Source organism: Bos grunniens, chromosome 2 (assembly GCF_055505025.1).
Source record: "Bos grunniens cultivar Pamir isolate PY7600 chromosome 2, Bosgru_T2T1.0, whole genome shotgun sequence".
Taxonomy (NCBI): Eukaryota; Metazoa; Chordata; class Mammalia; order Artiodactyla; family Bovidae; genus Bos; species Bos grunniens.
The window spans coordinates 33,993,481-34,020,521 of NC_141166.1; the positions used below are offsets into that span (position 1 = coordinate 33,993,481).

Consider the following 27,041-nt stretch of genomic DNA (forward strand, 5'->3'; position numbering starts at 1 on the left):
TCCACCTACTTCAGAAAAGGATTTGAGGTGACTCTAAAGTTAAAACTGCAGTTGACCCTTGAACAAGGCAGAGGTTAGCAGGGCTGACCTCCACACAGTCAAAATCCATGTATAACTTTGGATTCTTTAAAAAGTTCAGTTCAGTTTAGTCGCTCAGTCATGTCCTACTCTTTGTGACCCCATGAATCGCAGCACGCCAGGCCTCCCTGTCCATCACCAACTCCCGGAGCTCACCCAGACTCATGTCCATCGAGTCAGTGATGCCATCCAGCCATATCATCCTCTGTTGTCTCCTTCTCCTCCTGCCTCCAATCCCTCCCAGCATCAGAGTCTTTTCCAATGAGTCAACTCTTCACATGAGGTGGCCAAAGTACTGGAGTTTCAGCTTTAGCATCATTCCTTCCAAAGAAATCCCAGGGCTGATCTCCTTCTGAATGGACTGGTTGGATCTCCTTGCAGTGCAAGGGATTCTCAAGAGTCTTCTCCAACACCACAGTTCAAAAGCATCAATTCTTCGGCGCTCCGCCTTCTTCACAGTCCAACTCTCACATCCATACATGACCACAGGAAAAACCATAGCCTTGACTAGACGGACCTTTGTTGGCACAGTAATGTCTCTGCTTTTCAATATGCTATCTAGGTTGGTCATAACTTTCCTTCCAAGGAGTAATCGTCTTTTCATTTCATGGCTTCAGTCACCATCTGCAATGATTTTGGAGCCCAGAAAAATAAAGTCTGACACTGTTTCCACTCTTTCCCCATCTATTTCCCATGAAGTGATGGGACCAGATGCCATGATCTTCGTTTTCTGAATGTTGAGCTTTAAGCCAACTTTTTCACTCTCCTCTTTCACTTTCATCAAGAGGCTTTTTTTAGTTCCTCTTCACTTTCTGCCAGAAGGGTGGTGTCATCTGCATATCTGAGGTTATTGATATTTCTCCCGGCAATCTTGATTCCAGCTTGTACTTCTTCCACTCCAGCATTTCTCATGATGTACTCTGCATATAAATTAAATAAGTAGGGTGACAATATACAGCTTTGATTTACTCCTTTTCCTATTTGGAACCAGTCTGTTGTACCATGTCCAGTTCTAACTGTTGCTTCCTGACCAGTGCATACAAAAAATGCATACAAATTTCTCAAGAGGAAGATCAGGTGGTCTGGTATTCCTATCTCTTTCAGAATTTTCCAGTTTATTGATCCACACAGTCAAAGGCTTTGGCCTAGTCAATAAAGCAGAAATAGATGTTTTTCTGGAACTCTCTTGCTTTTTCCATGATCCAGCAGATGTTGGCAATTTGATCTCTGGTTCCTCTGCCTTTTCTAAAACCAGCTTGAACATCAGGAGGTTCACGGTTCACATATTGCTGAAGCTTGGCTTGGAGATTTTGAGCATTACTTTACTAACGTGTGAGATGAGTGCAATTGTGCGGTAGTTTGAGCATTTTTTGGCATTGCCTTTCTTTGGGATTGGAATGAAAACTGACCTTTTCCAGTCCTGTGGCCACTGCTGAGTTTTCCAAATTTGCTGGCATATTGAGTGCAGCACTTTCACAGCATCATCTTTCAGGATTTGAAATAGCTCAACTGGAATTCCATCACCTTCACTAGCTTTGTTCATAGTGGTCCTTTCTAAGGCCCACTTAACTTCACATTCCAGGATGTCTGGCTCTAGGTCAGTGATCACACCATCATGATTATCTGGGTCGTGAAGATCTTTTTTGTACAGTTCTTCTGTGTATTCTTGCCATCTCTTCTTAATAGCTCTGCTTCTGTTAGGTCATACCATTTTTGTCCTTTATGGAGCCCATCTTTGCATGAAATATTCCCTTGATATCTCTAATTTTCTTGAGGAGATCTCTAGTCTTTCCCATTCTGTTGTTTTCCTCTATTTCTTTGCATTGATTTCTGAAGAAGGCTTTCTTATCTCTTCTTGCTATTCTTTGGAACTCTGCATTCAGATGCTTATATCTTTCCTTTTCTCCTTTGCTTTTTGCTTCCCTTCTTTTCACAGCTATTTGTAAGGCCTCCCCAGACAGCCATTTTGCTTTTTTGCATTTCTTTTCCATGGGGATGGTCTTGATCCCTGTCTCCTGTACAGTGTCACGAACCTCATTCCATAGTTCATCAGGCACTCTATCAGATCTAGGCCCATAAATCTATTTCTCACTTCCACTGTATAATCATAAGGGATTTGATTTCGGTCATACCTGAATGGTCTACTGGTTTTCCCTGCTTTCTTCAATTTCAGTCTGAATTTGGCAATAAGGAGATCATGATCTGAGCCACAGTCAGCTCCTGGTCTTGTTTTTGCTGACTGTATAGAGCTTTTCCATCTTTGGCTGTAAAGAATATAATCAGTTTGATTTTGGTGTTGACCATCTGGTGATGTCCATGTGTACAGTCTTCTCTTGTGTTGCTGGAAGAGGTTGTTTGTTAAGACCAGTGCATTTTCTTGGCAAAACTCTATTAGTCTTTGCCCTGCTTCATTCCGTATTCCAAGGCCAAATTTGCCTGTTACTCCAGGTGTTTCTTGACTTCCTGGTTTTGCATTCCAGTCCCCTATAACGAAAAGGACATCTTTTTTGGGTGTTAGTTCTAAAAGGTCTTGTAGGTCTTCATAGAACCATTCAACTTAAGCTTGTTCAGCGTTACTGGTTGGGGCATAGACTTGGATTACTGTGATGTTGAATGGTTTGCCTTGAAAATGAACAGAGATCATTCTGTCGTTTTTGAGATTGCATCCAAGTACTGCATTTCAGACTCTTGTTGACCATGATGGCTACTCCATTTCTTCTGAGGGATTCCTGCCTGCAGTAGTAGACATAATGGTCATCTGAGTTAAATTCACCCATTCCAGTCCATTTTAGTTCCCTGATTCCTAGAATGTCAACATTCACTCTTGTCATCTCTTGTTTGACCACTTCCAATTTGCCTTGATTCATGGACCTGACATTCCAGGTTCCTATACAATATTGCTCTTTACAGCATTGGACCTTGCTTCTATCACCAGTCACATCCACAACTGGGTATTGTTTTTGCTTTGACTCCATCCCTTCATTCTTTCTGGAGTTATTTCTCCACTGATCTCCAGCAGCATATTGGGTACCTACTGACCTGGGGAGTTCCTCTTTCAGTATCCTATCATTTTGCCTTTTCATACTGTTGATGGGGTTCCTAAGGCAAGAATACTGAAGTGGTTTGCCATTCCCTTCTCCAGTGGACCACATTCTGTCGGATCTCTCCACCATGACCCGCCGGTCTTAGGTTGCCCCACGGGCATGGCTTAGTTTCATTGAGTTAGACAAGGCTGTGGTCCTAGTGTGATTAGATTGACTAGTTTTCTGTCAGTATGGTTTCAGTGTGTCTGCCCTCTGATGCCCTCTTGCAACACCTACCGTCTTACTTGGGTTTCTCTTACCTTGGTCGTAGGGTATCTCTTCACGGCTACTCCAGCAAAGCGCAGCCGCTGGTCCTTACCTTGGACGAGGGTTATCTCCTCACCGCTGCCCTTCCTGACCTTCAGCGTGGGATAGCTCCTCTAGCCCCTCCTGCGCCTTCGCAGCCAGGGCTCCTTGGGCGTGGGGTTGGTCCTCCCGGCCGCCGCCCCTCGTTTCGGGTGTGGGGGCATGGGTAGTTCCTCTCGGCTGCCGCCCCTGACTTCGGACCCTGGGTAGCTCCTCTCGGCCGCCCCCCCGACCTCGGACGTGGGGTAGCTCCTCTCTGCCGTTCCTGCATCGTCGCAGCCTGGCACTCTCGGCCGCTGCCCCTGACCTCGGACGTGGGTAACTCCTCTTGACCGCGCCCTTCGGGCATGGGGTCCTCCCGGCTTCTGCCCCTGACCTCGAACGTGGGGTAGCTCCTCTCGGCAATAGCCATCTATTGACCAGAAGCCCTTACTGGTAATATAAAAAGCCAATGAATAGATATTTTCTATATTATAAGTATTATATACTGTATTCTTACAATAAAGGAAGCTAGAAGTGAAAGTTGGTCAGTCGTGTCTGATCTTTGCGACCCTGTGGACTAAACAGTCCATGGAATTCTCCAGGCCAGAATACTGGAGTGGTTAGCCATTCCCTTCTCCAGGGCATCTTCCCAACCCAGGGATTGAACCCAGGTCTCCCACATTGCAGGCGGATTCTTTACAAGCTGAACCATAAGAGAATCCCAAGGAAGCTAGAGATAAGTATTAATTAAGAAAATCATAAGGAAAACATTTATGATACTGTGCTGCTTTTATACAATACAAAGTAACATTGGTTTATATTGTCTGTTTATGAGATGAATAGTCAGTACATACATCAGTGCTGTCTTGTACGATATAAAATAGTTTACTTGGTATATGCAGTAATAACACTAGACATCAAAAATGAAAAGATATTGTGAAAATTCATATTTATTAACAGGTATAATGATTCATGCATTGATAGTGAAGCATCAATGTGATTGCTTTATGGTAGACAAGTGTAATTGATACAGTTGCATCACTGTAGCCAGGCCTATACTCTGTAAGTGAATCATAAGATTTTTATGGCCCACAGTGTCATACTCATAATACTCTATTGGAAATATTGTTACATTTTTAAAAAAATGACTTACCTGTGATGATAGACTGATGTGCAGTTTCTCCAGTTGCAAGGGAGAGGCATACTGTACAGAGAGGCATCTTGAATGGTAGTGTAGTTCTTTGAGAGCAAAGTTATAAAAGTGTAAGAATACTAATGCATGATTAATTTAATTTAAATATCACCATAGATCAGGGTAAGGATCGACTGTTATCTGCATATATTTTATGCATTCATGACATACATAACTTTTCTTAGTTTTTTCCACAGTTCTTTGCTACCTGGTGGGTCTGCAAGTTCTTTCAAAATGTCACGAACTTTGAAAATTTTTCCAGTATATTTATTGAAAAAAATGTGTGTTTAAGTGGACCCATGCAGTTCAAATCTGTGTTACTCAAGGGTCAGCTATACTATAACATGGAACAAAGAGCAGGGAAAAGGAAAGAGTTACAGCAGCCGAGTGATGAATACAGATCTGATGACGTTGCAGGTCGACAGAACAGATGAAGTTTTTTGCTGTCAGAGATAGATTTGGTTGTTGTTGTTGTTATTTTCTCAAGGAACATCTTGTAAACGTGCAGTGCCCACGTTTTCCTTGTTTCCCTCGGATCCTCAGAGTGCACTGCTGCACTGTGTACACCTGGTGGGTGTGCTGAAGTCCGAGAATCCATAGTAGTTCTCCTCTTCTGTTGGGCTGGTAGCATCCCTTGCTACAGTGATGGCTTTACGGAAGGACCTTTGAGCTTGGCCACATCATTACTAAAATTCTGTAATATCTTGCCGCATACCTACCTCCGGGCATCTTTGTTGGCCATAGCTATCACCCTAGTGGAAGTTACTTGTGTTTTCTTGTCCTAGCCATTTGAAATAGCTTCCTGTTGCTGTCATAGCTAGTAACCACAAATTTAGTGAATTAAACAAGGCAAATTAATTTTCTTACAGCTTTCTAGGTCAGAGTCTGGTATGAGTCTCACCAGACTATAATCAGTTTATCAGCTGTGTTATTTTCTGGAGGTATTAAGAGAGAACCCATTTCCTTGCTTATCTGGGTTATTCGCAGGAACTGTATACTTGCTTGTGGTTGTAGGACTGAGATCCTGTTTTCTTGCTGGCTTATAGCTAAGAGCTGTTCTCAGGTTCTAGAGACTCATATTCCTGGGTATGTAGCCCTTTTCCTCTATCTTCAAGCTGGCAACAACAGTACTTAATTGCTAAAAGGAGAAATTTTAGGTACCTGGTTAGTTCATTTATGTGTAAAAACCTAACCGTTTTGGCTGTTGCTGTGTGTAAGTACTCAGTCATGTCCGACTCTTTGTGACCGCATGGACAGTAGCCCACCAGGCTTCTCTGTCCATGGGATTCTCCAGCTAAAATTACTGGAGTGGTTTGCCATTTCGTACTCCAGGGAATTTTTCCGACCCAGGTATTGAACCCACATCTCTTGCATCTATCGCATTGGCAGGCAGTTTCTTTACAACCAGTGCCACCTTGGGTAGGTCATTATTATTGTACTTAACTGTACTGTCCTGTACTATTTTTATACAGATATTTATTCTAAAAAGCTTACCTTTATAAGAAAAAAGTTTTGTTTGTGTGTGAGTGTATTTGTTTTTGAAAAGTTAACTTATATTGATGCCATATGCATGAATATGTGAAGAATATTTCCTTTGAATGAAAGGTTAGCAATAAGAAGATTCATTGTGACACATGTTCCCTTTAAGGTATTATTTGAAAGCATCAAGTCTGTTTAAAAATTTTTATAAGCTTTGGTAAATACTGTTTCCTCTGATTTTTCTTCCTTCTGTGGTTTAAGAGAATCTCAATTATTCTTGTCAGTTGTGAAAAGCCTAGAAGTGAGTTCTTATTGCTTAGAAAATATTCTGTTTGAGAGATTTCTGTTTTAAAGTAATTCCAAGAAATCAGACGCAGAAGTTAATTTATTTCCTGGAAACTATATATTGGTTCAAGCTTACCCCCTTACTGTGGACCCTATCTAATTACCATAATTTTATTTATGTGCATGACATTACATCTACGTAAAGGAGAAGAAGAAAATATGACAAATTTTCAGAACTAGGGAGGAAAATACAGATTGAGTATAAAAAACAAGCAGTTTGCAAATCAGCTATACATTTCAGGGTTCAGTTCAGTTCAGTCGCTCAGTCGTGTTCGACTCTTTGCGACCCCATGAACCGCAGCATGCCAGGCCTCCATGTCCATCACCAACTTCCAGAGTTTACACAAACTCAAGTCCATTGAGTCGGTGATGCCATCCAACCTTCTCATCTCCTGATGTCCCCTTCTCCTCCTGCCCTCAATCTTTCCCAGCATCAGGGTCTTTTCAGATGAGTCAGCTCTTTGCATCAGGTGGCTAAAGTATTGGAGTTTCAGCTTCAACAACAATGGACACCCAGGACTGATCTCCTTTAGAATGGACAGCTTGGATCTCCTAGCAGTCCAAAGGACTCTCAAGAGTCTTCTCCAACACCACAGTTCAAAAGCATCAATTTTTCGGCACTCAGCTTTCTTCACAGTCCAACTCTCACATCTATACATGACCACTGGAAAAACCATAGCCTTGACTAGATGGACCTTTGCTGCAAAGTAATGTCTCTGCTTTTTAATATGCTGTCTAGGTTGGTCATAACTTTCCTTGCAAAGAGTAAGCGTCTTTTAATTTCATGGCTGCAATCACTATCTGTAGTGATTTTTAGAGCCCCCCAAAATTAAGTCATCCACTGTTTCCCCATCTATTTGGCATGAAGTGATGGGAGCAGATGCTATGATCTTCGTTTTCTGAATGTTGAGCTTTAAGCCAACTTTTTCACTCTCCTCTTTCACTTTCATCAAGAGGCTCTTTAGTTCTTCTTGGCTTTCTGCCATAAGGGTGGTGTCATCTGCATATCTGAGGTTATTGATATTTCTCCCGGCAATCTTGATTCCAGCTTGTGCTTCCTCCAGCCCAGCATTTCTCATGATGTACTCTGCATAGAAGTTAAATAAGCATGGTGACAATATACAGCCTTGACATACTCCTTTTCCTATTTGGAACCAGTCTGTTGTTCCATGTCCAGTTCTAACTGTTGCTTCCTGACCTGCATACAGGTTCCTCAAGAGGCAGGTCAGGTGGTCTGGTGTTCCCATCTCCTTCATAATTTTCCACAGTTTATTGTGATCCACACAGCCAAAGGCTTTGGCATAGTCAATAAAGCAGAAATAGATGTTTTTCTGGAACTCTCTTGCTTTTTTGATGATCCAGAGGATGTTGGCAATTTGATCTGTGGTTCCTCTGCCTTTTCTAAAACCAGCTTGAACATCTGGAAGTTCACGGTTCATGTATTGCTGAAGCCTGGCTTGGAGAATTTTAAGCATTACTTTACTAGTGTGTGAGATGAGTGCAATTGTATGGTAGTTTGAACATTCTTTGGCATTGCCTTTCTTTGGGATTGGAATGAAAACTGACCTTTTCCAGTCCTGTGGCCACTGCTGAGTTTTCCAAATTTGCTGGCAGATTGAGTACAGCACTTTCACAGCATCATCTTTTAGGATTTGAAATAGCTCAACTGGTATTCCATCACCTCCACTAGCTTTATTCATAGTTTTCAGGGTAGTCTAGGGGTAACATGTTAACAGAAGACACCTTTGATAATATGAAGAAGTGACTTGAAAGAAAAGTACCACCGGCTGCTGCTGCTCCTAAGTCACTTCAGTCGTGTCCGACTCTGTGTGACCCCATAGATGGCTAGCAACTTTAAAAGAGATTCTGCTTTTAGTTTCCAAATTGTCGCTCTAATTGCCTATGTGACTTCCACATGACTCTTCCACTGCACAGGTGTGTTTATATTATTTTACAGGCTTCTTTAATATGTTTTTGTGACTGCAGTGTAGAATTAGATTGAGGATATTTTTGAGAAGGTTTTTGTGTATTTTTTGTGTATACTTTCATTTTGAAGGTTGGGAATGTGTGTGGTTCTGGCAGTTCATCTGCCCCTGTGTTCATGGGATTGTTTAAAAAAATCAAATTTGTATCTTGACACATGTTCCTGAAGTCATTTGGAACTGACTTAAACATAGTGCAAAAGTAGCTAAATGGACGCTATCTTGTACCACAGGTGTAGAATTGCTCCTCTGAGGAACTATGGGAAATATTTTTTTAATGGACGTGACGCAACTGATTTGAAACATGTAGAGTGCTTACTTTTTAGGCCCATTGAATATTTAAGGTCTCTTTGGTAATCTAGGGACTTAAAAATATATATTGCATGAAGATTTGTTTTTGTTTTTAGAAAACTGAGTAAGCTACCATTTTAGATTTGCTGTATTTGAGAGGTAGTCTGAAACAGCCCAGGAAAAGCAAATGTTACTCTTTTGAGGGGATTTAATGACTTCTATATTTTCCAATCAGTACAGAATAGCCCCAACAGGAGTTGGGGCTGCTTGTTGTAGGAGAGAGATTTCCTTTTCCCTGAAGAAGCTCTTCTCGAAACACAACATTGGTGTATGTAATTTTTATCACATGTAACTTTTATTTATTTAGCATTTCAGAGTAAGCTGTCAGTTTTTCTTTCTTTCTTTCTTTTTTTTTTTTTGAGAAAATAAGCCTTGCCTTTGCCTGAAAAATAACTTTGAGAAAATAAGGTGAATGTGATCACTCACACTCACATAGAGCCAGACATCCTGGAACTTGAAGTTGTGGGCCTTAGGAAGCATCACTACGAACAAAGCTAGTGGAGGTGATGGAATTCCAGTTGAGCTATTTCAAATCCTGAAAGATGATGCTGTGAAAGTGCTGTACTCAATCTGCCAGCAAATTTGGAAAACTCAGCAGTGGCCACAGGACTGGAAAAGGTCAGTTTTCATTTCAATCCCAAAGAAAGGCAATGCCAAAGAATGTTCAAACTACCGCACAATTGCACTCATCTCATACGCTAATAAAGTAAAGCTTAAAATTCTCCAAGCCAGGCTTCAGCAATACATGAACCATGAACTTCCAGATGTTCAAGCTGGTTTTAGAAAAGGCAGAGGAACCACAGATCAAATTGCCAACATCCTCTGGATCATCAAAAAAGCAAGAGAGTTCCAGAAAAACATCTATTTCTGCTTTATTGACTATGCCAAAGCCTTTGGCTGTGTGGATCACAATAAACTGTGGAAAATTCTTCAAGAGATGGGAATACCAGACCACCTTACCTGCCTCTTGAGAAACCTATATGCAGGTCAGGAAGCAACAGTTAGAACTGGACATGGAACAACAGACTGGTTCCAAATAGGAAAAGGAGTATGTCAAGGCTGTATATTGTCACCCTGCTTGTTTAACTTATATGCAGACCACATCATGAGAAATGCTGGGCTGGACGAAGCACAAGCTGGAATTCATATTGCTGGGAGAAATATCAATAACCTCAGATATGCAGATGACACCACCCTTATGGCAGAAAGCCAAGAAGAACTAAAGAGCCTCTTAATGAAAGTGAAAGAGGAGAGTGAAAAAGTTGGCTTAAAGCTCAACATTCAGAAAACTAAGATCATGGCATCTGCTCCTATCACTTCATGGCAAATAGATGGGAATACAGTGGCTGACTTTATTTTTGGCGGCTCCAAAATCACTGCAGATGGTGATTGCAGCCATGAATTTAAGGGACGCTTACTCCTGGAAGGAAGGTTATGACCAACCTAGACAGTATATTAAAAAGCAGAGATATTACTTTGTCTACAAAGGTCAATCTAGTCAAGGCTATGGTTTTTCCAGTGGTCATGTATGGATGTGAGAGTTGGACTGTGAAGAAAGCTGAGTGCTGAAGAATTGATGGTTTTGAACTGTGGTGTTGGAGAAGACTCTTGAGAGTCCCTTGGACTACAAGAGATCCAAGCAGTCCATCCTAAAGGAAATCAGTCCTGGGTGTTCTTAGGAAGGAGTGATGTTGAAGCTGAAACTCCAATACTTTGATCACCTGATACAAAGAGCTGACTCATTTAAAAAGATCCTGATGCTGGGAAGGATTAAGGGCAGGAGGAGTGGGGACGACAGGATGAAACGGTTGGATGGCATCACTGACTCAATGGATATCGGTTTGGGTGGACTCCGGGAGTTGGTGATGGACAGGGAAGCCTGGCGTGCTGCTGTTCATGGGGTCGCAAAGGGTTGGACAGGACTGAGCGACTGAACTGAACTGAAACTAAATTAATGTTGTAAGGATAAGTAGATTAACTACGAATAAGGCAGCAGTTTGGGGTTTAACATTCACTTCACCGAGATGCCCTCTTGGCTTTAATTTTGTTTTAAATGATAATCAGAAACCGTTTTCTTGTATGTTCAAAAAGGATGTTTTTCACAAATAAAATGGTGACTTTAAAAACTTCATCTGATCAGATGAACTTTGGCTACTGTCCTTGGTGTTTTGACTTGACTTTTGATACAGGTTGCTAATTGCAGAGATATTGGAGTCTGTTCAGAGATGGACTACATAAGTTTGAGTTGGTATCTCAGAACAATCCATGAATGAGTAACTTATTATTTATTGACTCATGAGCAATGGGCATAGAACAGATTTAAATTTTATCTTGAAGAAGACAAAATCTTAAAGAAATACAAAATCATGAGTTTCTTTTTTCTTTCCTTTATAATTTTTAATTTTACTTTCTCATTGTTCTACTAGGGCGACATCCCTTCTGTTGAATACCTCTTACAAAGTGGAAGCGACCCAAATGTTAAAGACCATGCTGGATGGACACCATTGGTAGTTTTCTTCTTGTTTGTTTTTTATTATCTTTCTGTTTATGGTTTATAGTTATTATAGTTATGTAGGTGTCTATATATCCCCCTCTGCCATATATATAGTCTCTTTTTAATCTGAAGAACTTATGTTATAAACAAATAAGGGTAAACATCATGTTTCATCTAGCTTTTCAGTTGTGACAGGTGAAAAATTGCCTACCTTTTGACTGACTGCTTCTAGATTTAAGAGTCTGGTTCTACTATATTGAATTTACCACATGTATGGAAAGCTAACTGCTAACAACAGACATCAGGCTCTATTCTGCAGCACTGCATGTCACTGGAACCACAATTTTCAGGATAAAGAAGTCAAGAACTGGGTATAGGAATGTAGTACACGGCAGTGGTTGTTACTGAGGATCTGTCTTGGCCTCACTTACACCCTGTCCAATTACAGACACATAGAGGTAGTAGAAATCTTTGCTCACATTAAATAATTTTTAAAGTCTTTGCTTTTTATTGCTAAAAATACAATGTAAAGAACAGTCTGGAAAAAGAATGGCACAAGTACATAGAAACAACTGCTATATGAACCATTAGGACAGTTAGCATGTGGTTTGAATGCAACCATAGAATATCAAGAGATGAGATGGATACCCTTATTCTGTGAACTGTAAATTCAAAGAAGTGGAGAGATTCTCATTAGACCAGGTGCAAAAAAGGTTTTAAACTTGTCTATAATGCCTTCTCCCTGCAATTTTTTAAGCTGGGAGTGTTTATTCTGGATTAGAGTCACTTTGTTGTTTGGACTCCACACACAGTCTGGCTAACCTTTTCAAAGAAAGGTTAATTTTTCTTTTAAGCAACTAAGGCAAACTTTAATAAAAATTGGTGAATAATTTAGGGGACATGAGACCTAATTTGTAGTCCTTTCTCTTAGAAATAGACCAGAAGCATTCAGTGTGGTGTTTTGCCTATTAAGATTTGAAGGTATGTACTTAAAGGCATGCTATGCCAGAGATTTCTTAGAGTACAACACAGTGGCATCATTAGCAGATGATTAAACCTAAGGAAGATTTGCAGTGTGAAGCATCTTTGAACATTCCACCGTTACCGGTTATATCATTCATTAAGTTCCTTCTGAGTACCTCCTCTGTGTTATATCTTTTGTCACTGACACCAGCCATACAATATCTGTAGCTTCCACAACTAGAGGCTTGTCTCGCCAATTCTTATTCTAAGATATTCACTTTGCTGGGTGCTTACGTGTATATATGCCACTTAGCTTATGGCTAAGCAGTTGATTTAGTGAATACTGTTCAGCCTTGAAGGATTTCAGATTTTATGCATGATCTGGTTTTGAAATATTTTCTATGTTTTTTTTTCACTCTTGTTTTAATTTCTTGCTATAGAGCAATTTAGGAGCTGTAATTGGACTAAAGCTACTTTTTCTTCCAAGTAAAGAGCGTTTGACCCAAGGCTCAAATGAGAAAGGTCTTTTTTCATGAATTGCATAAATCTTGATTGCAGCCTATCTTACCTTAAAGACTATTAAGAGTTTTTACTTTGTCAATAACTTAAGGTCTGCATGAGTATTTAGGTAAGAACTGGTTTTCTGATAGAGGTTCATATTATTTTTCTGAAGTGTGGCTTTGTTATGATATTATTCATTGGTCTTCCTCATTGCTCTTCTCACTCTCCTTTAATCAGCATGAAGCCTGCAATCACGGGCACCTGAAGGTGGTGGAGTTGCTGCTCCAGCACAAGGCATTGGTGAACACCACTGGGTATCAGAACGACTCACCTCTTCATGACGCAGTGAAGAACGGGCATGTGGACATTGTCAAGCTGTTACTCACCTATGGCGCCTCCAGGGAGGCAGTGTAAGTAGTTCACCTTAAAGCCTGTTTTTTTCCGCTGACTTTTTATTGAAACAAGGTCTTTGATGAAGCAGAGACTTTACTACCTAAGTTGATGACTGTTTTTTTTTTTTTTCCACAACTATATTTAAATGTGGCCAATATATTCTAGACTTAAAATCAGCATTCATGCCCTTTTCCTTTATAATTCTTACGTGTTGAAGGGAGGTATACTCTTAATTCAGAAACAGTTTTCAGATTAATTTTGGAAGCTTCGAGTTTCTGGAAAAAGTCATTCAGTTTTTATATAGATTGATTCATACTTATTAATAAGGCAAGAATTAGAAGCCTGTAAATAACTACTTTGTATGTTCCCTAGTACTTTAGAATTGTTGTAAATCTTCTATTCCTTTTCTTCTTTTCCTGAATATTTAGTATAACCACATTTAAAATATGTAAGAATTCAGATGTTAGGCAAGTGCAGTCAAATTGTTTCTTAGATTTTTCAAATCATTCAAGTGAACCTCCAGGTAAATTGTTTCCCAGTATTGGAGAATGGAGACACATCAGTGAATGCTGGCGGCTGCATTTTAAAGTTGCTGTTGTCAAGAGTGTCACAAGTAAATGCTGTATGTGGATTTTGTATCTGTAATCTCTAACTTGGTTCATGTCTCGCTATATATTATTTTATTCTTTTTAGTTAATGAAGTAGTTGGAATGAAAATGCAAGAATTGCCTCTCTGTTTACCCATTACTTTTGCAGGTTTGGAAGTAGCACACAGAAGTCAGGACTTGCTCTGTTTATAGAAGGGAATAAAGATTCCAAAATGCAGATCTTATAGGTTTCATTTTTTTTAAAAATAGGGAATCATATAATATAGTTGAAAGATAAATAATAATGTAGGAAATGACTATACCTTGGTGCTGTTAGTTTTGGTGTTTTTAATGTCCTTTATTTCTCATCACGTGATAAGATGGTTGGAGCAAACTCAGAAAACACATCTTTTCTATTTTTTTAATTTTTCTGTTTTTCTTTTTTTTTTTAATTTTTTACACACACGTGTATTAGACTAGGCCGTGTGTTTGTGTGTATGTATACATATACACATGTCTAGCAGGTATGACCCTCTTGGGATAGCGATCCATTTGGTAGAGCAGGTGGTTGCTTTGTTCAGGTAAAACAGAATAGTTCCTGTTCATGGGCGCTTAAATCAGCCATGACCACTCTAACGAATGGAGCACTGGTCAGGGTGTTAGGGATTCCAGCTTTTATTTGTGATTCCATTATTGCCTTTATAGCTTCAGTCAGGTTAGTTTCTGTGCCTTGGTGTCCTCACCTATAAAACATGGGTGATGCCTGCTGCTTTTCTATTTCTTCAGAGTATAGTGGGGATTAATGAGCCAAAACACAGGGTCTGTCGTATGGTTTGTACACCATGATTCTTCACTACACTGTGAAGCTCATTAATACACAAGGTGTGGGTCTGAGACGGTTAGTGGGTCTGCTTTCAGAGGTGCCTTCTCAGATGGCTGTGTTGTTCCCAGTAGGCTTATGGGGTGAAGCAGCAGGTGTGGGTGCACCACCAGCCAGTACTGTCCAGTGGATCTTTCTGCACTGATGGAGACGCTCCGTGACAGTTGCAGGCACTCAGGCGCCACTGGACATCTCTTATTATTCAGCACTTGAAATGGAGCTGTTGCTACTGAGGAAATACATTTTAAAATATATTTTAATTAATATAAATAGTCACATATGCCAGATGGTTACTGCATTGGAGAGCTGGTTGGTACCGTTTGGATAGTAGGGAAGGCAGGTTTATTTGGTGACTGAAATCAGGAATGATTTTGGGTAGAGGATACTAAGGCAACTGTAGGACAATTGCAAGAGTTGATTTAATTTAAGGTGTAACAGACCGGGAGCTGTTTCTAAACATCGTTATTCCTTCTGTTCTGGACTGTTGGTCATCATACTTAAGTATTTTCTGTATTTTTTGGTTTCTGTTTTATCTTGTGATCATTGCTGTTGACCTGATTAGCCTCACCATTTCCTAACTGATCTCCTTTTCAGATTACTCTTCATACTACACAGCCCAAGAGCTTTCAAAATATACAGTTATGGCCAAATGACTTATTTGCTTAAAACCCTTCCCGGTAACTCTTAATGTTTTAAAAATAGAAGTCAGACTTAAGAACCTGATGTGTAGGGCCTCAGGTGGTCCAGCTTTCCTCATCTCTCCAACTCCATCTCTCTGGTCCCTCCTGTCTCCCTTCTTCAGCCTTTTTTGCACTAGTCTTTCTCAATTTTTATTTCCTTAAGATATGCAAAGCTATTTTGCCTCCTAACCATCAAATATGCTTTTGCATTGTGTGGTATATTCTTCCTTTGGGTTTCATCTTAGGTATGGTTTGTTTTTGGCTGGCTTTCGTGGGTCCTTTGTATATGGTGCTTCCTCCTGGTTATAAATGGAAGTGGTAGTGTACCTGCTTCTTACTATCTTCTCGTTAGGTTGTATGCTCTGTGTTCCAGGGATCATGCCTGTTCTCCCAGGCCCTCCTGAGTGCCTGATGTAGTCTGTTGTTGTTCAGTCACTAAGTCATGTCCAACTCTGCGACACCATGGACTGTAGCATGCTGGGTAGTCTGTACCCACAGTTATTTGTAGAGTGAATTGGTCAGTCTTTGAATGCATAAAGGGTTTCCCTTGTGGCTCAGCTGGTAAAGAATCCTCTTGCAATGTGGGAGACCTGGGTTCAATCCCTGGGTTGAAAAGATCTGGAGAAGGGAAAGGCTACCCATTCCAGTATTCTGACCTGGAGAATTTGATGGACTGTATAGTCCATGGGGGTGCAAAGAGTCGGACATGACTAAACAACTTTTACTTTCACTTTTCTGAATGCACAAAAGGGCTTCCCTAGTGGCTCAGATGGTAAAGAATCTACTTGCAATGCAAGAGACCTGGGTTCAATCCCTGGTTGGGAAGATCCCCTGGTGAAGGGAATGGCAACTCACTCCAGTATTCTTGCCTGGAATATCCCATGGAGAGACTGGTGGGCTACAGTCCACAGGGTCGCAAAGAGCCGGACACGACTGAGCGACTAACACTTGCACTTTTCTGAATCCATAAAATGATGATACATTTTTTCATCTCTTGGTTAAAGGGACAGACAAGATGAAAATAGGAATTGCCTCCCTCTGCTCCCAACTTCACTGTAACTATGAAGAGAATGTGTAAATCCAAGTTTCTGTAAGCTGCACCTTATCTCGGATGGTAGAACTGGTTCCCCGTATTGATCGGAGTGAACGAACGATGTATGCTCCCTGGGCAGAATTGTTAGTCTCTTGCCCATTGGGCATTCCTGTTCCCTTTTGTGCGATCAAGGCCACCCAAAGTAATTCCTCTAGCCTTGACATTTTTAAGGTCTATTTTTCTTTCTGCCAGTGTTCTGTATATTTTTTTTTAGAGTTAAGTATTAACAGGTGAGAACAGATGAAATTTGTTCTTGTGCTTTCCTCCATATCTGAAATAGAGCATGGGGAGGGCGTCGTGGAGACTTTGTAGGGTTCTTACTACTCTTTTGTTTTTTTCCGCCTGAAGTTCATTTTCCGTTTAAGCCGTTAATATCTCAGACTCTGAAATCTGAGTTGACAGGTGTGCTTCCATTTTTTTTCTCTGCTTACCGTGTATTTTACTCTTAATATATCTTGTCTCAGAGTAACCAGGACTAGACTTTTTCCATCTCTAGAAGAAGGGTAGAGATGAGAAAGAGCAAAAACTGTTCTTTATCCTTCCTTCTTTGGCCCTTGGTGCTTCGGCTAATTGAAGTTGTAGATAAGTAGTGTCCTTTTGCCTATTCTAAATTTCTAAATGCCATTCTTTAGCTCTAGAAGAGACATTTTGGAATCTTCATTATCTCAAAGCTAAAGGCTTCTTTCTATTTAGATGCCTTCTTTTCCTGGATTTCCAACGGAATGTGTGTTAGATTTTTCTCTTACACTCTTCTCCTTTGCCCCCTTTACATCTTCATCTCCCCAGTTGTTTTATCTGCTACTTGTATTCTAGTAGATGTGAACAGACAATTACGGTAGTGGTTACAGAATAGTATGATACATGTCTTCATAGCTCAGTGCCCCCAAGATTCTATGAATATCTAGGATAGGGGCTAAAAACAATGACTAGAGGAAGTCATGAAAGGTTTTCTAGAGGATGTAGCACTTCAACTGAATTTGAAGAAAAAGGATAAGAGGGTGGACTTCGCAGAAAGCGGATGATGGTTGCTAAGGTACTAGGCACTTGTTTTACTTCTAGGAGCTGATGCAAGACTGGAATGAAGGGAGGGAGGACGGTGAGATAAGAGGCCAGAGAAGGTGGGCAGAGGCAGTGAAAGGCCTTGTGTGCTAAAGAGTTCACATATGAAGCTGAAAATGTTCACCTCCACACTGGGAAGGAATCCAATTGAAAAGGTCTGTTCAATAATCAAGGGGAGAAGTAAAGAGAAAGAGCAAATGATCATATGTTAACTTTTATTTTGTATTACATTTGTCACAGTTTCCAGAGCCATATTATAAAACAATAGTGATATACCTGGCATACTTGCTTTATTCTCATTTTATAAAAAATATTGGCTGTAGGTTTACAAGTCAATATTAAGGTCGTATTAAAAACAATGATCTTATCATACAGATGGCCAACAGAGACATGAAAAAATACTCAAAATCACTAATTATTAGAGAAATGCAAATCAAAACTATAATAAGGTACCACCTCACACCAATCAGAATAGCCACCATAAGAAAAGTCTATAAATAGTGAATGCTGGAAGGGTGTGGAGGAAACACTGTTGATGGGACTGTAAATTGGTATAGCTACTATGGAAAGCTATATGGAAATACCTTAAAAAAATAAAACTAGAGCTGCCATATGATCCAGGAATCCTACTGCTAGGAATATATCTGGAGAAAACTTTAATTGAAAAGATACATGCATACTAGTGTTCATAAAAGAACTATTTACAGTAGCCAAGACTTGGCAGTAAACTAAATGTCCATCAACATAGGAATGGACAAAGAAGAGGTAGGATATGTATACAGTGAAATATTAAGAGCTGCAATATTAATGGAATATTACTCTGAAATAAAATAGAATAAAATAATGCCATTTGCAGCAGCATGGATGGACCTAGAGATTAACTTCAGTTCAGTTCAGTTGCTCAGTCATGGCCAGCTCTGTGACCCCATGGACTGCAGCACGCCAGGCCTCCCTGTCCATCACCAAGTCCCAGAGTTTATTCAGACTCATGTCCATAGACTCGGTGATGCCATCCAACCATCTCTTCCTCTGTTGTCCCCTTCTCCTCCTGCCTTCAATCTTTCCCAGCATCAGGATCTTTTCAAATGAGTTATTTCTTCACGTCAGGTGGCCAAAGTATTGGAGTTTCAGCCTCAGTATCAGTCTTTCCAATGAATATTCAGGACTGATTTTCTTTAGGATGGACTGCTTGGATCTCCTTGTAGTCCAAGGGACTCTCAAGAGGCTTCTTGAACACCACAGTTCAAAAGCATCAATTCTTTGGCTCTCAGCTTTCTTTATATTCCAACTCTCACATCCATACATGACCACTGGAAAAACCGTAGCCTTGACTAGACAGATATTTGTTGACAAAGTAATGTCTTTGCTTTTTAATATGCTGTCTAGGTTGGTCATAAGTTTTCTTCCAAGGATCAAGTGTCTTTTAATTTCATGGCTACAGTCACCATCTGCAGTGATTTTGGTGCCCCCCAAAATAAAGTCTGTCATTGTTTCCATTGTTTCCCCATCTATTCGCGCATGAAGTTTTGGGACCAGATGCCATGATCTTAGTTTTCTGAATGTTGAGTTTTAAGCCAAAATTTTCACTCTTCTCTCTTTCACTTTTATCAAGAGGCTCTTTAGTTCTTCTTGGCTTTCTGCAATAAGGGTGGTGTAATCTGCATATCTGAGGTTATTGATCTTTCTCCTGGCAATCTTGATTCTAGCTTGTGCTTCATGCAGCCCAGCGTTTCTCATGATGTGCTCTGCGTATAAGTTAAATAAGCAGGTTGACAATATACAGCCTTGATGTACTCCTTTCCCTATTTGGAACCAGTCTGTTGTTCCATGTCCAGTTCTAATTGTTGCTTCCTTCTCAAGAGGCAGGTCAGGTGGTCTGATATTTCCATCTCTTGAAGAATTTTCCACGATTTGTCATGATCCTCACAGTCAAAGGCTTTGGCATAGTCAATAAAGCAGAAGTAGATGTGTTTCTGGAACTCGCTTGCTTTTTCCATGATCCAGCGGGTGTTGGCAATTTGATCTCTGGTTCCTCTGCCTTTTCTAAATCCAGCTTGAACATGTGGAAGTTCATGGTTCATGTACTGTTGAAGCCTGGCTTGGAGGATTTTGAGCATTACTTTGTTAGCATGTGAGATGAATGCAGTTGTGCGGTAGCTTGAGGATTCTTTGGCATTGCTTTTCTTTGAGATTGGAATGAAAGCTGACCTTTTCCAGTCCTGTGGCTACTGCTGGGGTTTCCAAATTTGCTGGCATATTGAGTGCAGCACTTTCACAGCATCATCTTTTAGGATTTGAAATAGCTCAACTGGAATTCCATCACCTCCACTAGCTTTGTTCGTAGTGATGCTTCCTAAGGCCCACTTGACTTCACATTCCAGGATGTCTGGCTCTAGGTGAGTGATCATACCATCGTGATTATCTGGGTCGTGAAGATCTTTTTTGTATAGTTCTTCTGTGTATTCTTGCCACCTCTTCTGCTTCTGTTAGGTCCATACCATTTCTGTTCTTTATTGTGCCCATCTGTGCATGAAATGTTCCCTTGGTATCTGATTTTCTTGAAGAGATCTCTAGTCTTTCCCATTCTGTTATTTTCCTCTATTTCTTTGCATTGATCACTGAGGAAGGCTTTCTTATCTCTCCTTGCTCTTCTTTGGAACTCTGCATTCAAATGTGTGTATGTTTCCTTTTCTCCTTTGCCTTTAGCTTCTCTTCTATTCACAACTATTTGTAAGACATCCTCAGACAACCATTTGGCCTTTTTGCATTTCTTTTCCTTGGGGATAGTGTTGATTCCTGCCTCCTGTACAATGTCAGGAACCTCTGTCCATAGTTCTTCAGGCACTCTGTCTATGAGATCTAATCCCTTGAATCTATTTCTCACTTCACTGTATAATTGTAAGGGATTTGATTTAGTTTATACCTGAATGGTCTAGTGGTTTTCCCTACTTTCTTCAATTTAAGTCTGAATTTGGCAATAAGGTGTTTATGATCTGTGCCACAGTCAGCTCCTGGTATTGTTTTTGCTGACTGTATAGAGCTTCTCTGTCTTTGGCTGCAAAGAATATAAACAATCTGATTTTGGTACTATCATACTGAGCTAATTATCTTAGATTATCATATCAGAGGTAATCACAGCAGAGATTATCATAGAAAACAAACTTACAGTTATCAAAGGAGAATGAGGATAAGAGAGGAATAAATTAGGAGTTTGGGATTAGCAGATACAAACCACTATATATAAAATAAAGAGCAAGGTCCTATTGTGTAACACAGGGAACTCCTGTAATCAATATCCTGTAATTAACCATAGCATAAAATAATATGAAAAAGAATATATATATGTGTATATATTTATAAATGTATGTGATGAAAGTGAAAGTAGAGAGTGAAAAAGTTGGTTTAAAGCTCAACATTCAGAAAACGAAGATCATGGCATCCGGTCCCATCACTTCACGGGAAATAGATGGGGAAACAGTGGAAACAGTGTCAGACTTTATTTTTTTGGGCTCCAAAATCACTGCAGATGGTGACTGCAGCTGTGAAATGAAAAGACGCTTACTCCTTGGAAGGAAAGTTATGACCAACCTAGATAGCATATTCAAAAGCAGAGACATTACTTTGCCAACAAAGGTTCGTCTAGTCAAGGCTATGGTTTTTCCTGTGGTCATGTATGGATGTGAGAGTTGGACTGTGAAGAAAGCTGAGTGCCAAATAATTGATGCTTTTGAACTGTGGTGTTGGAGAAGACTCTTGAGAGTCCCTTGGACTGCAAGGAGATCCAACCAGTCCATTCTGAAGGAGATCAGCCCTGGGAGTTCTTTGGAAGGAATGATGCTAAAGCTGAAACTCCAGTACTTTGGCCACTTCATGCAAAGAGTTGACTCACTGGAAAAGACTCTGATGCTGGGAGGGATTGGGGGCAGGAGGAGAAGGGGACGACAGAGGATGAGATGGCTGGATGGCATCACTGACTCGATGGACGTGAGTCTGAGTGAACTCTGGGAGTTGGTGATGGACAGGCAGGCCTGGCGTGCTGCGATTCATGGGGTCCAAAGAGTCGGACACGACTGAGCAACTGAACTAACTGAACTGATGTGTGTATAACTGAATCACTTTGCTATATACCGGCAACTAGCACATTGTAAGTCACCTACACTTCAATTTTAAAAAAAAGATCTTCCTTCCAGTTATTTTAGCATTTTTAAACAAGACTGGATTTTATTTTATTAAGTGATTTTGGGATGATCTTGCACTTTTTGCCTGTTGATGGTATTAACACATTTAAAAATATTACTCCATGTTGTATTGTTGGGATAAACTTAGTGTATTGTGTTAATCTTTGCACAAATAGTTCACATTAGTTTCCTAGGATTTATTTAAAACTTTTGCATCTATAGGTATAAATTAGAATAATTTGTTGTTTTAACTTCCATTTTTTACCCTCAGGTTTTGATGTTAAAATGATACTTACAGTTCTTAAAAATAATCAGGATGCTTTCCACCTTCTTTGGTCTTGGGTATGTGAATAGAGTATCTAACAGAAATAATTCCCACCCTACTTCCTGTTTCCCATCCCCTGTCCTTTGTCCCCAACCTGACATAACATTATTTATTTTGATCACTTTCATACTGTATATTTGGAGATATCTCTCAATTTGATTACTACTAGTTGTTATCACTCTGAAATTCTAATGTATTAACAGTAGAATATAGGTACTAAAGAGAAGATGGACTTTTTGTTATCCTTTTAATTTATCCTGAAATTGTCTCTGTGAACTATAAAACAAAGTTACCTATTTTGTAGTTAAATCTGAGACCATATATATATGTATATTTCTTACTTTTAATTTTATTTTGATTTAATTTTAATATTCTATTTCTTTACTGTTTTCTTACAGTCACATTTTGCTTAGAATACTTTCTTAATGCTCTTTGAGCTTTTGCTGTGCAAACTGGCATTTTATAAATGCCTCTTGCATTTGAATATAGTATTAATTTGCTTTTACAAATCCTAAAAGATGATGCTGTGCAAGTGCTGCACTCACTATGCCAGCAAATTTGGAAACCCCAGCAGTGGCCACAGAACTGGAAAAGGTCAGTTTTCATTCCAATCCCAAAGAAAGGCAATGCCAAAGAATGTTCAAACTACACACAATTGCACTCATCTCACATGCTAGTAAAGTAATGCTCAAAATTCTCCAAGCCAGGCTTCAGCAATATGTGAACTGTGAACTTCCAGATGTTCAAACTGGTTTTAGAAAAGGCAGAGGAACCAGAGATCAAATTGCCAACATCTGCTGGATCATGGAAAAAGCAAGAGAGTTCCAGAAAAACATCTATTTCTGCTTTATTGACTATGCCAAAGCCTTTGCCTGTGTGGACCACAATAAACTGTGGAAAGTTCTGAAAGTGATGGGAATACCAGACTACCTGACCTGCCTCTTGAGAAACCTGTATGCAGGTCAGGAAGCAACAGTTAGAACTGGACATGGAACAACAGACCTTTTCCAAATAGGAAAAGGAGTACGTCAAGGTTGTATATTGTCACCCTGCTTATTTAACTTATATGCAGAGTACATCATGAGAAACACTGGGCTGGAAGAAGCACAACCTGGAATCAAGATTGCTGGGAGAAATATCAATAACCTCAGATATGCAGATTACACCACCCTTATGGCAGAAAGTGAAGAAGTAAAGAGCCTCTTGATAAAAGTGAAAGAGAAGAGTGAAAAATTTGACTTAAAACTCAACATTCAGAAAACTAAGATCATGGCATCTGGTCCTAACACTTCATGACAAATAGATGGGGAGACAATGGAAACAATGACAAACTTTTTTTGGGGGGCTCCAAAATCACAGCAGATGGTGACTACAGCCATGAAATTAAAAGACGCTTACTCCTTGGAAGGAAAGTTATGACCAACCTAGATAGCATATTACAAAGCACAGATATTACTTTGCCAACAGTGGTCCGTCTAGTCAAGGCTACGGTTTTTCCAATAGTTATATATGGGTGTGAGAGTTGGACTACAAAGAAAGTTGAGCGCCGAAGAATTGATGCTTTTGAAGTGTGGTGTTGGAGAAGACTCATGAGAGTCCCTTCAACTGCAAGGAGATCCATGTAGTCCATCCTAAAGATCAGTCCTGCGTGTTCATTGGAAGGACTGATGTTGAAGCTGAAATTCCAGTACTTTGGCCACCTGATGCAGAGAGCTGACTTATCCTGGGAAAGATCGAAGGCTGAAGGAGAAGGGACGACAGAGGATGAGATGGTTGGATGGCATCACCGACTCAATGGCCATGGGTTTGGGTGTACTCCGGTAGTTGGTGATGGACAGGGAGGCCTGGCATGCTGCGGTTCGTGGGGTCACAAAGAGTTGGACACGACTGAGCGAATGAACTGAACTGAACTGATTAATCAGTTTTGCTCTGAATTTACTGTGTTTTGCATGAGACATTTACCCCTTGAGGGCTAAAATAAGAGTCTGTTACCCAGGAGGGAAAATTCGTTCTATTTTTAACTTCATATATGAAAATAAATTTCATATCTTCTGTGTTTCTTTGTTGCTCAGAAATATGTTGTTAACTGTTTAAAACCTCATAGGCTATACTTAAGGAGAAGGCAATGGCAACCCATTCCAGTACTCTTGCCTGGAAAATCCCATGGATGGAGGAGCCTGGTGGGCTGCAGTCCATGGTGTTGCTGAGAGTAGGGCATGACTTCACTTTCACTTTTCACTTTCATGCATTGGAGAAGAAAATGGCAACCCATTCCAGTGTTCTTGCTTGGAGAATCCCAGGGATGGGGGAGCCTGGTGGGCTGTCGTCTATGGGGTCGCACAGAGTCGGACACGACTGAAGGGACTTAGCAGCAGCAGCAGGTTATCCTTTCCCGTGGCTTTCTATGTGTCTCAGACTGAACTTAGAACTATTCTAGTCACATCAGAAGTATACGGGTGTTTGGAGCATATCATAAGCTGTTTTTTTTTGTTTGTTTGTTTTGTTTTTTTTAAGAGAAATATAGAGTTCAGGATTTGATACTTAGTCTTCTATTAACAGAGTTTTCTTTCCAAGGATGTAGAATTCTTAGTTAGAATATAGTATATACATTGAACTTATTATTCCACTACTGTTGTTAATTTTTCAAATATTCATCTTCTGTAACAGATAATTTATATTTTATAGCTGTTAAGAATCATGTTGTTCTTTTGAATTTCTCTGCTGTTTCTTGTTTCACCACAAATTAAGTGACTTGAAAAATTAAAATCTATGTGTTACAGTTTCATAGTTGTTCATAAAGGATTTCATCGTGGACCGTCTTGGTATCTGTCGTATGTTGCAGGTTTAGTATTAGTAAAAATGCTGTTTCATGTGTTATTTGGGATAGACTGATTTATATGTGCAAGTGCAAGTTTAAATTAGCCCGTCTCTCCTTATCCCCTTGTACTAGTGTTCAAGTTCATTTCAGGGACAGCTGTAGATATGTGTCTATTCATCATTTTTTTTTTTTTAAGTTTTTATTGGAATATAGTTGATATAAAATGTTGTGTTAGTTTCTGCTGTACAACAAAGTAAATCAGATATACACATACATATTTCTTGTTGTTCAGTCGCTAAGTCATGTCTGACTCTTTGCTACCCCATGAAGTGTAGCCCACCAGGCTCCTCTGCCCTTCACTAAATTTCAGAGTTTGCTCAAAACGTATACATATAACCACTCCTTTTTAGATTCTTTTCCCATTGAGAAGAGTTCCCTGTGTGATACAGTAGGTCCGTATTAATTATTCTGTCATTCATGAGGGGGAGGACACTGAAGGCCTATACTGTATTCTGATCTCTGCCTTTGGGGTAAAACTGAAATGTTAAAACACCTGAAAAGAAGGCTGAAGTGTTACAACAGACTCCAATAAGTACTTTTTATTAGCCTTAGTGATGAAAAAGAATCCAAGTGAGGATTGTACCTTTCATTTTTTTTTATCCTTGTATTGTGTCCTGTGCGTGTGTGCTTAGTCACTAAGTTGTGTCCAACTCTTTGTGACTCCATAGACTATAGCCCGCCAGGCTCCTCTGTCCATGGGAATTTCCAGGCAATAGTCCTGGAGTGGATTGCCATTTCCTTCTCCAGGGGATCTTCCCAACCCAGGGATCGAACCCGGGTCTCCCGCATTGTAGACAGACGCTTTCTGAATTCAGGCTGTCTGGTTGTGTAACCCCAGCTCTCAGCTGGCCTGCTCTGTTGATGCCTCCCCCCTGCTGATAGCCGTTCAGGGAGCTGATCAGGGTCCTTAGGAGACAGTCCACCTCTTCAGCTACTTCCTTTTCGTTTCAGGTCACAATTTACATTTCCAGAACACTGCATTCTTTGTCTTCTCTGTCTTTCTCCCTCTTCTTTTCTTCTTTCTCGCTCTTCTCTTTGTATTTTTTGGTGTTTCTCATTTTCCACACTAGCTTATGTCAAGGCCTTCACACAAGCTTTTGTCTGTCCTGGGAGATTCTTATTCTACTTCTGTATCTCCTTTTATTGTTTCTCCCTTGATGTCTAAGCAGCTTTACCAGGCTTTAAAGTTCTTCCTGTTTTCTTTCCTTGGCCTTTGCCCCACTCAGCTCTGTGAGGCCCTTTTATCTCATTGGTTCTTTAGTGACTAAGAGAACTTAGAAGTACTTGAGTGCATGTTTGCCAAACTTATTACAAAATGACGTTTGTAGCTTTTCCCCTAGGTGTACAGAATTGCCTCTTGGTGTCCACAAAGGACTTGGAACCAGTCCCCCCATGCATACCGAAATCTGGTACTCAGGTCTCTTAAATAAAGTGGCATGGTATTTGCATATAACTTACGCATGTGCGTGCCTGTGCATGTCAAGTTGCTTTAGTCGCGTCCAGCTCTTTGTGACCCCATAGCTTGTAGTCCACAAAGGGCTCCTCTGTCCATGGGAACATCCTGGCAGAAATACTGGATTGGGTTGCCATTTCCTACTCCAGGGATCGAACCCAGGTCTTCTACATCTCCTGCATTGGCAGTCAGATTCTTTACCACTAGTGCCACCATGCACTGTCTTCAATATACTTTAAATCATCTCTAGATTACTTATAATACTTAATACAGTGTAATGCTATGTAAATAGTTGCTAGTACATGACAAATTTGTTTTGTTTCTGGAACTTCCTAAAAAAAAATTTTTTTTTTCTTTTTTAGTATTTTTGATCCACTCACTGTTAGTTGAATCCATGGATATGGAACCTGTGGCAATGGCGGGCAGGCTGCATGCACATATTCTCAGTCTATGTGTGTTAAATAAATAAATGATTATTACTAGTTGTGATATATATACATTATGTATATTACTACATATATGCATTTTTATGTTGAATCTATTAACCTTGGTCAGTTACAGGTCAGTAACAATGACCCTCCAACATTCCTTATTAATTTTTATGTAGTAAAAAAGCAATAGTTTATGGACACTTAGATTGTCTGTCAAGATTTTAAACTAAATTTTTGAAAAGAAATTTAAAATCTTCAGTCATACCTTCAAAACTTTTATGTGAAATACATTTAAAATTATTTAAAATCAGCACCAAAAAAATACAGC

General features: G+C 39.9%; 1 protein-coding gene across 4 annotated transcripts in view; it reads left to right on the top strand.

The window, feature by feature from the left end:
- The window catches only part of BARD1 (BRCA1 associated RING domain 1), a 92,667-nt gene that overhangs the window by 35,201 nt on the left and 30,425 nt on the right, over positions 1-27,041 (top strand). For all 4 annotated transcript variants that reach the window (XM_086366439.1, XM_086366460.1, XM_086366447.1 and 1 more), the window contains exons 5-6: positions 11,225-11,305; positions 12,994-13,166. In XM_086366439.1, coding sequence (XP_086222565.1) covers positions 11,225-11,305; positions 12,994-13,166 — 254 coding nt within the window. The remainder of the gene's footprint in view (positions 1-11,224; positions 11,306-12,993; positions 13,167-27,041) is intronic.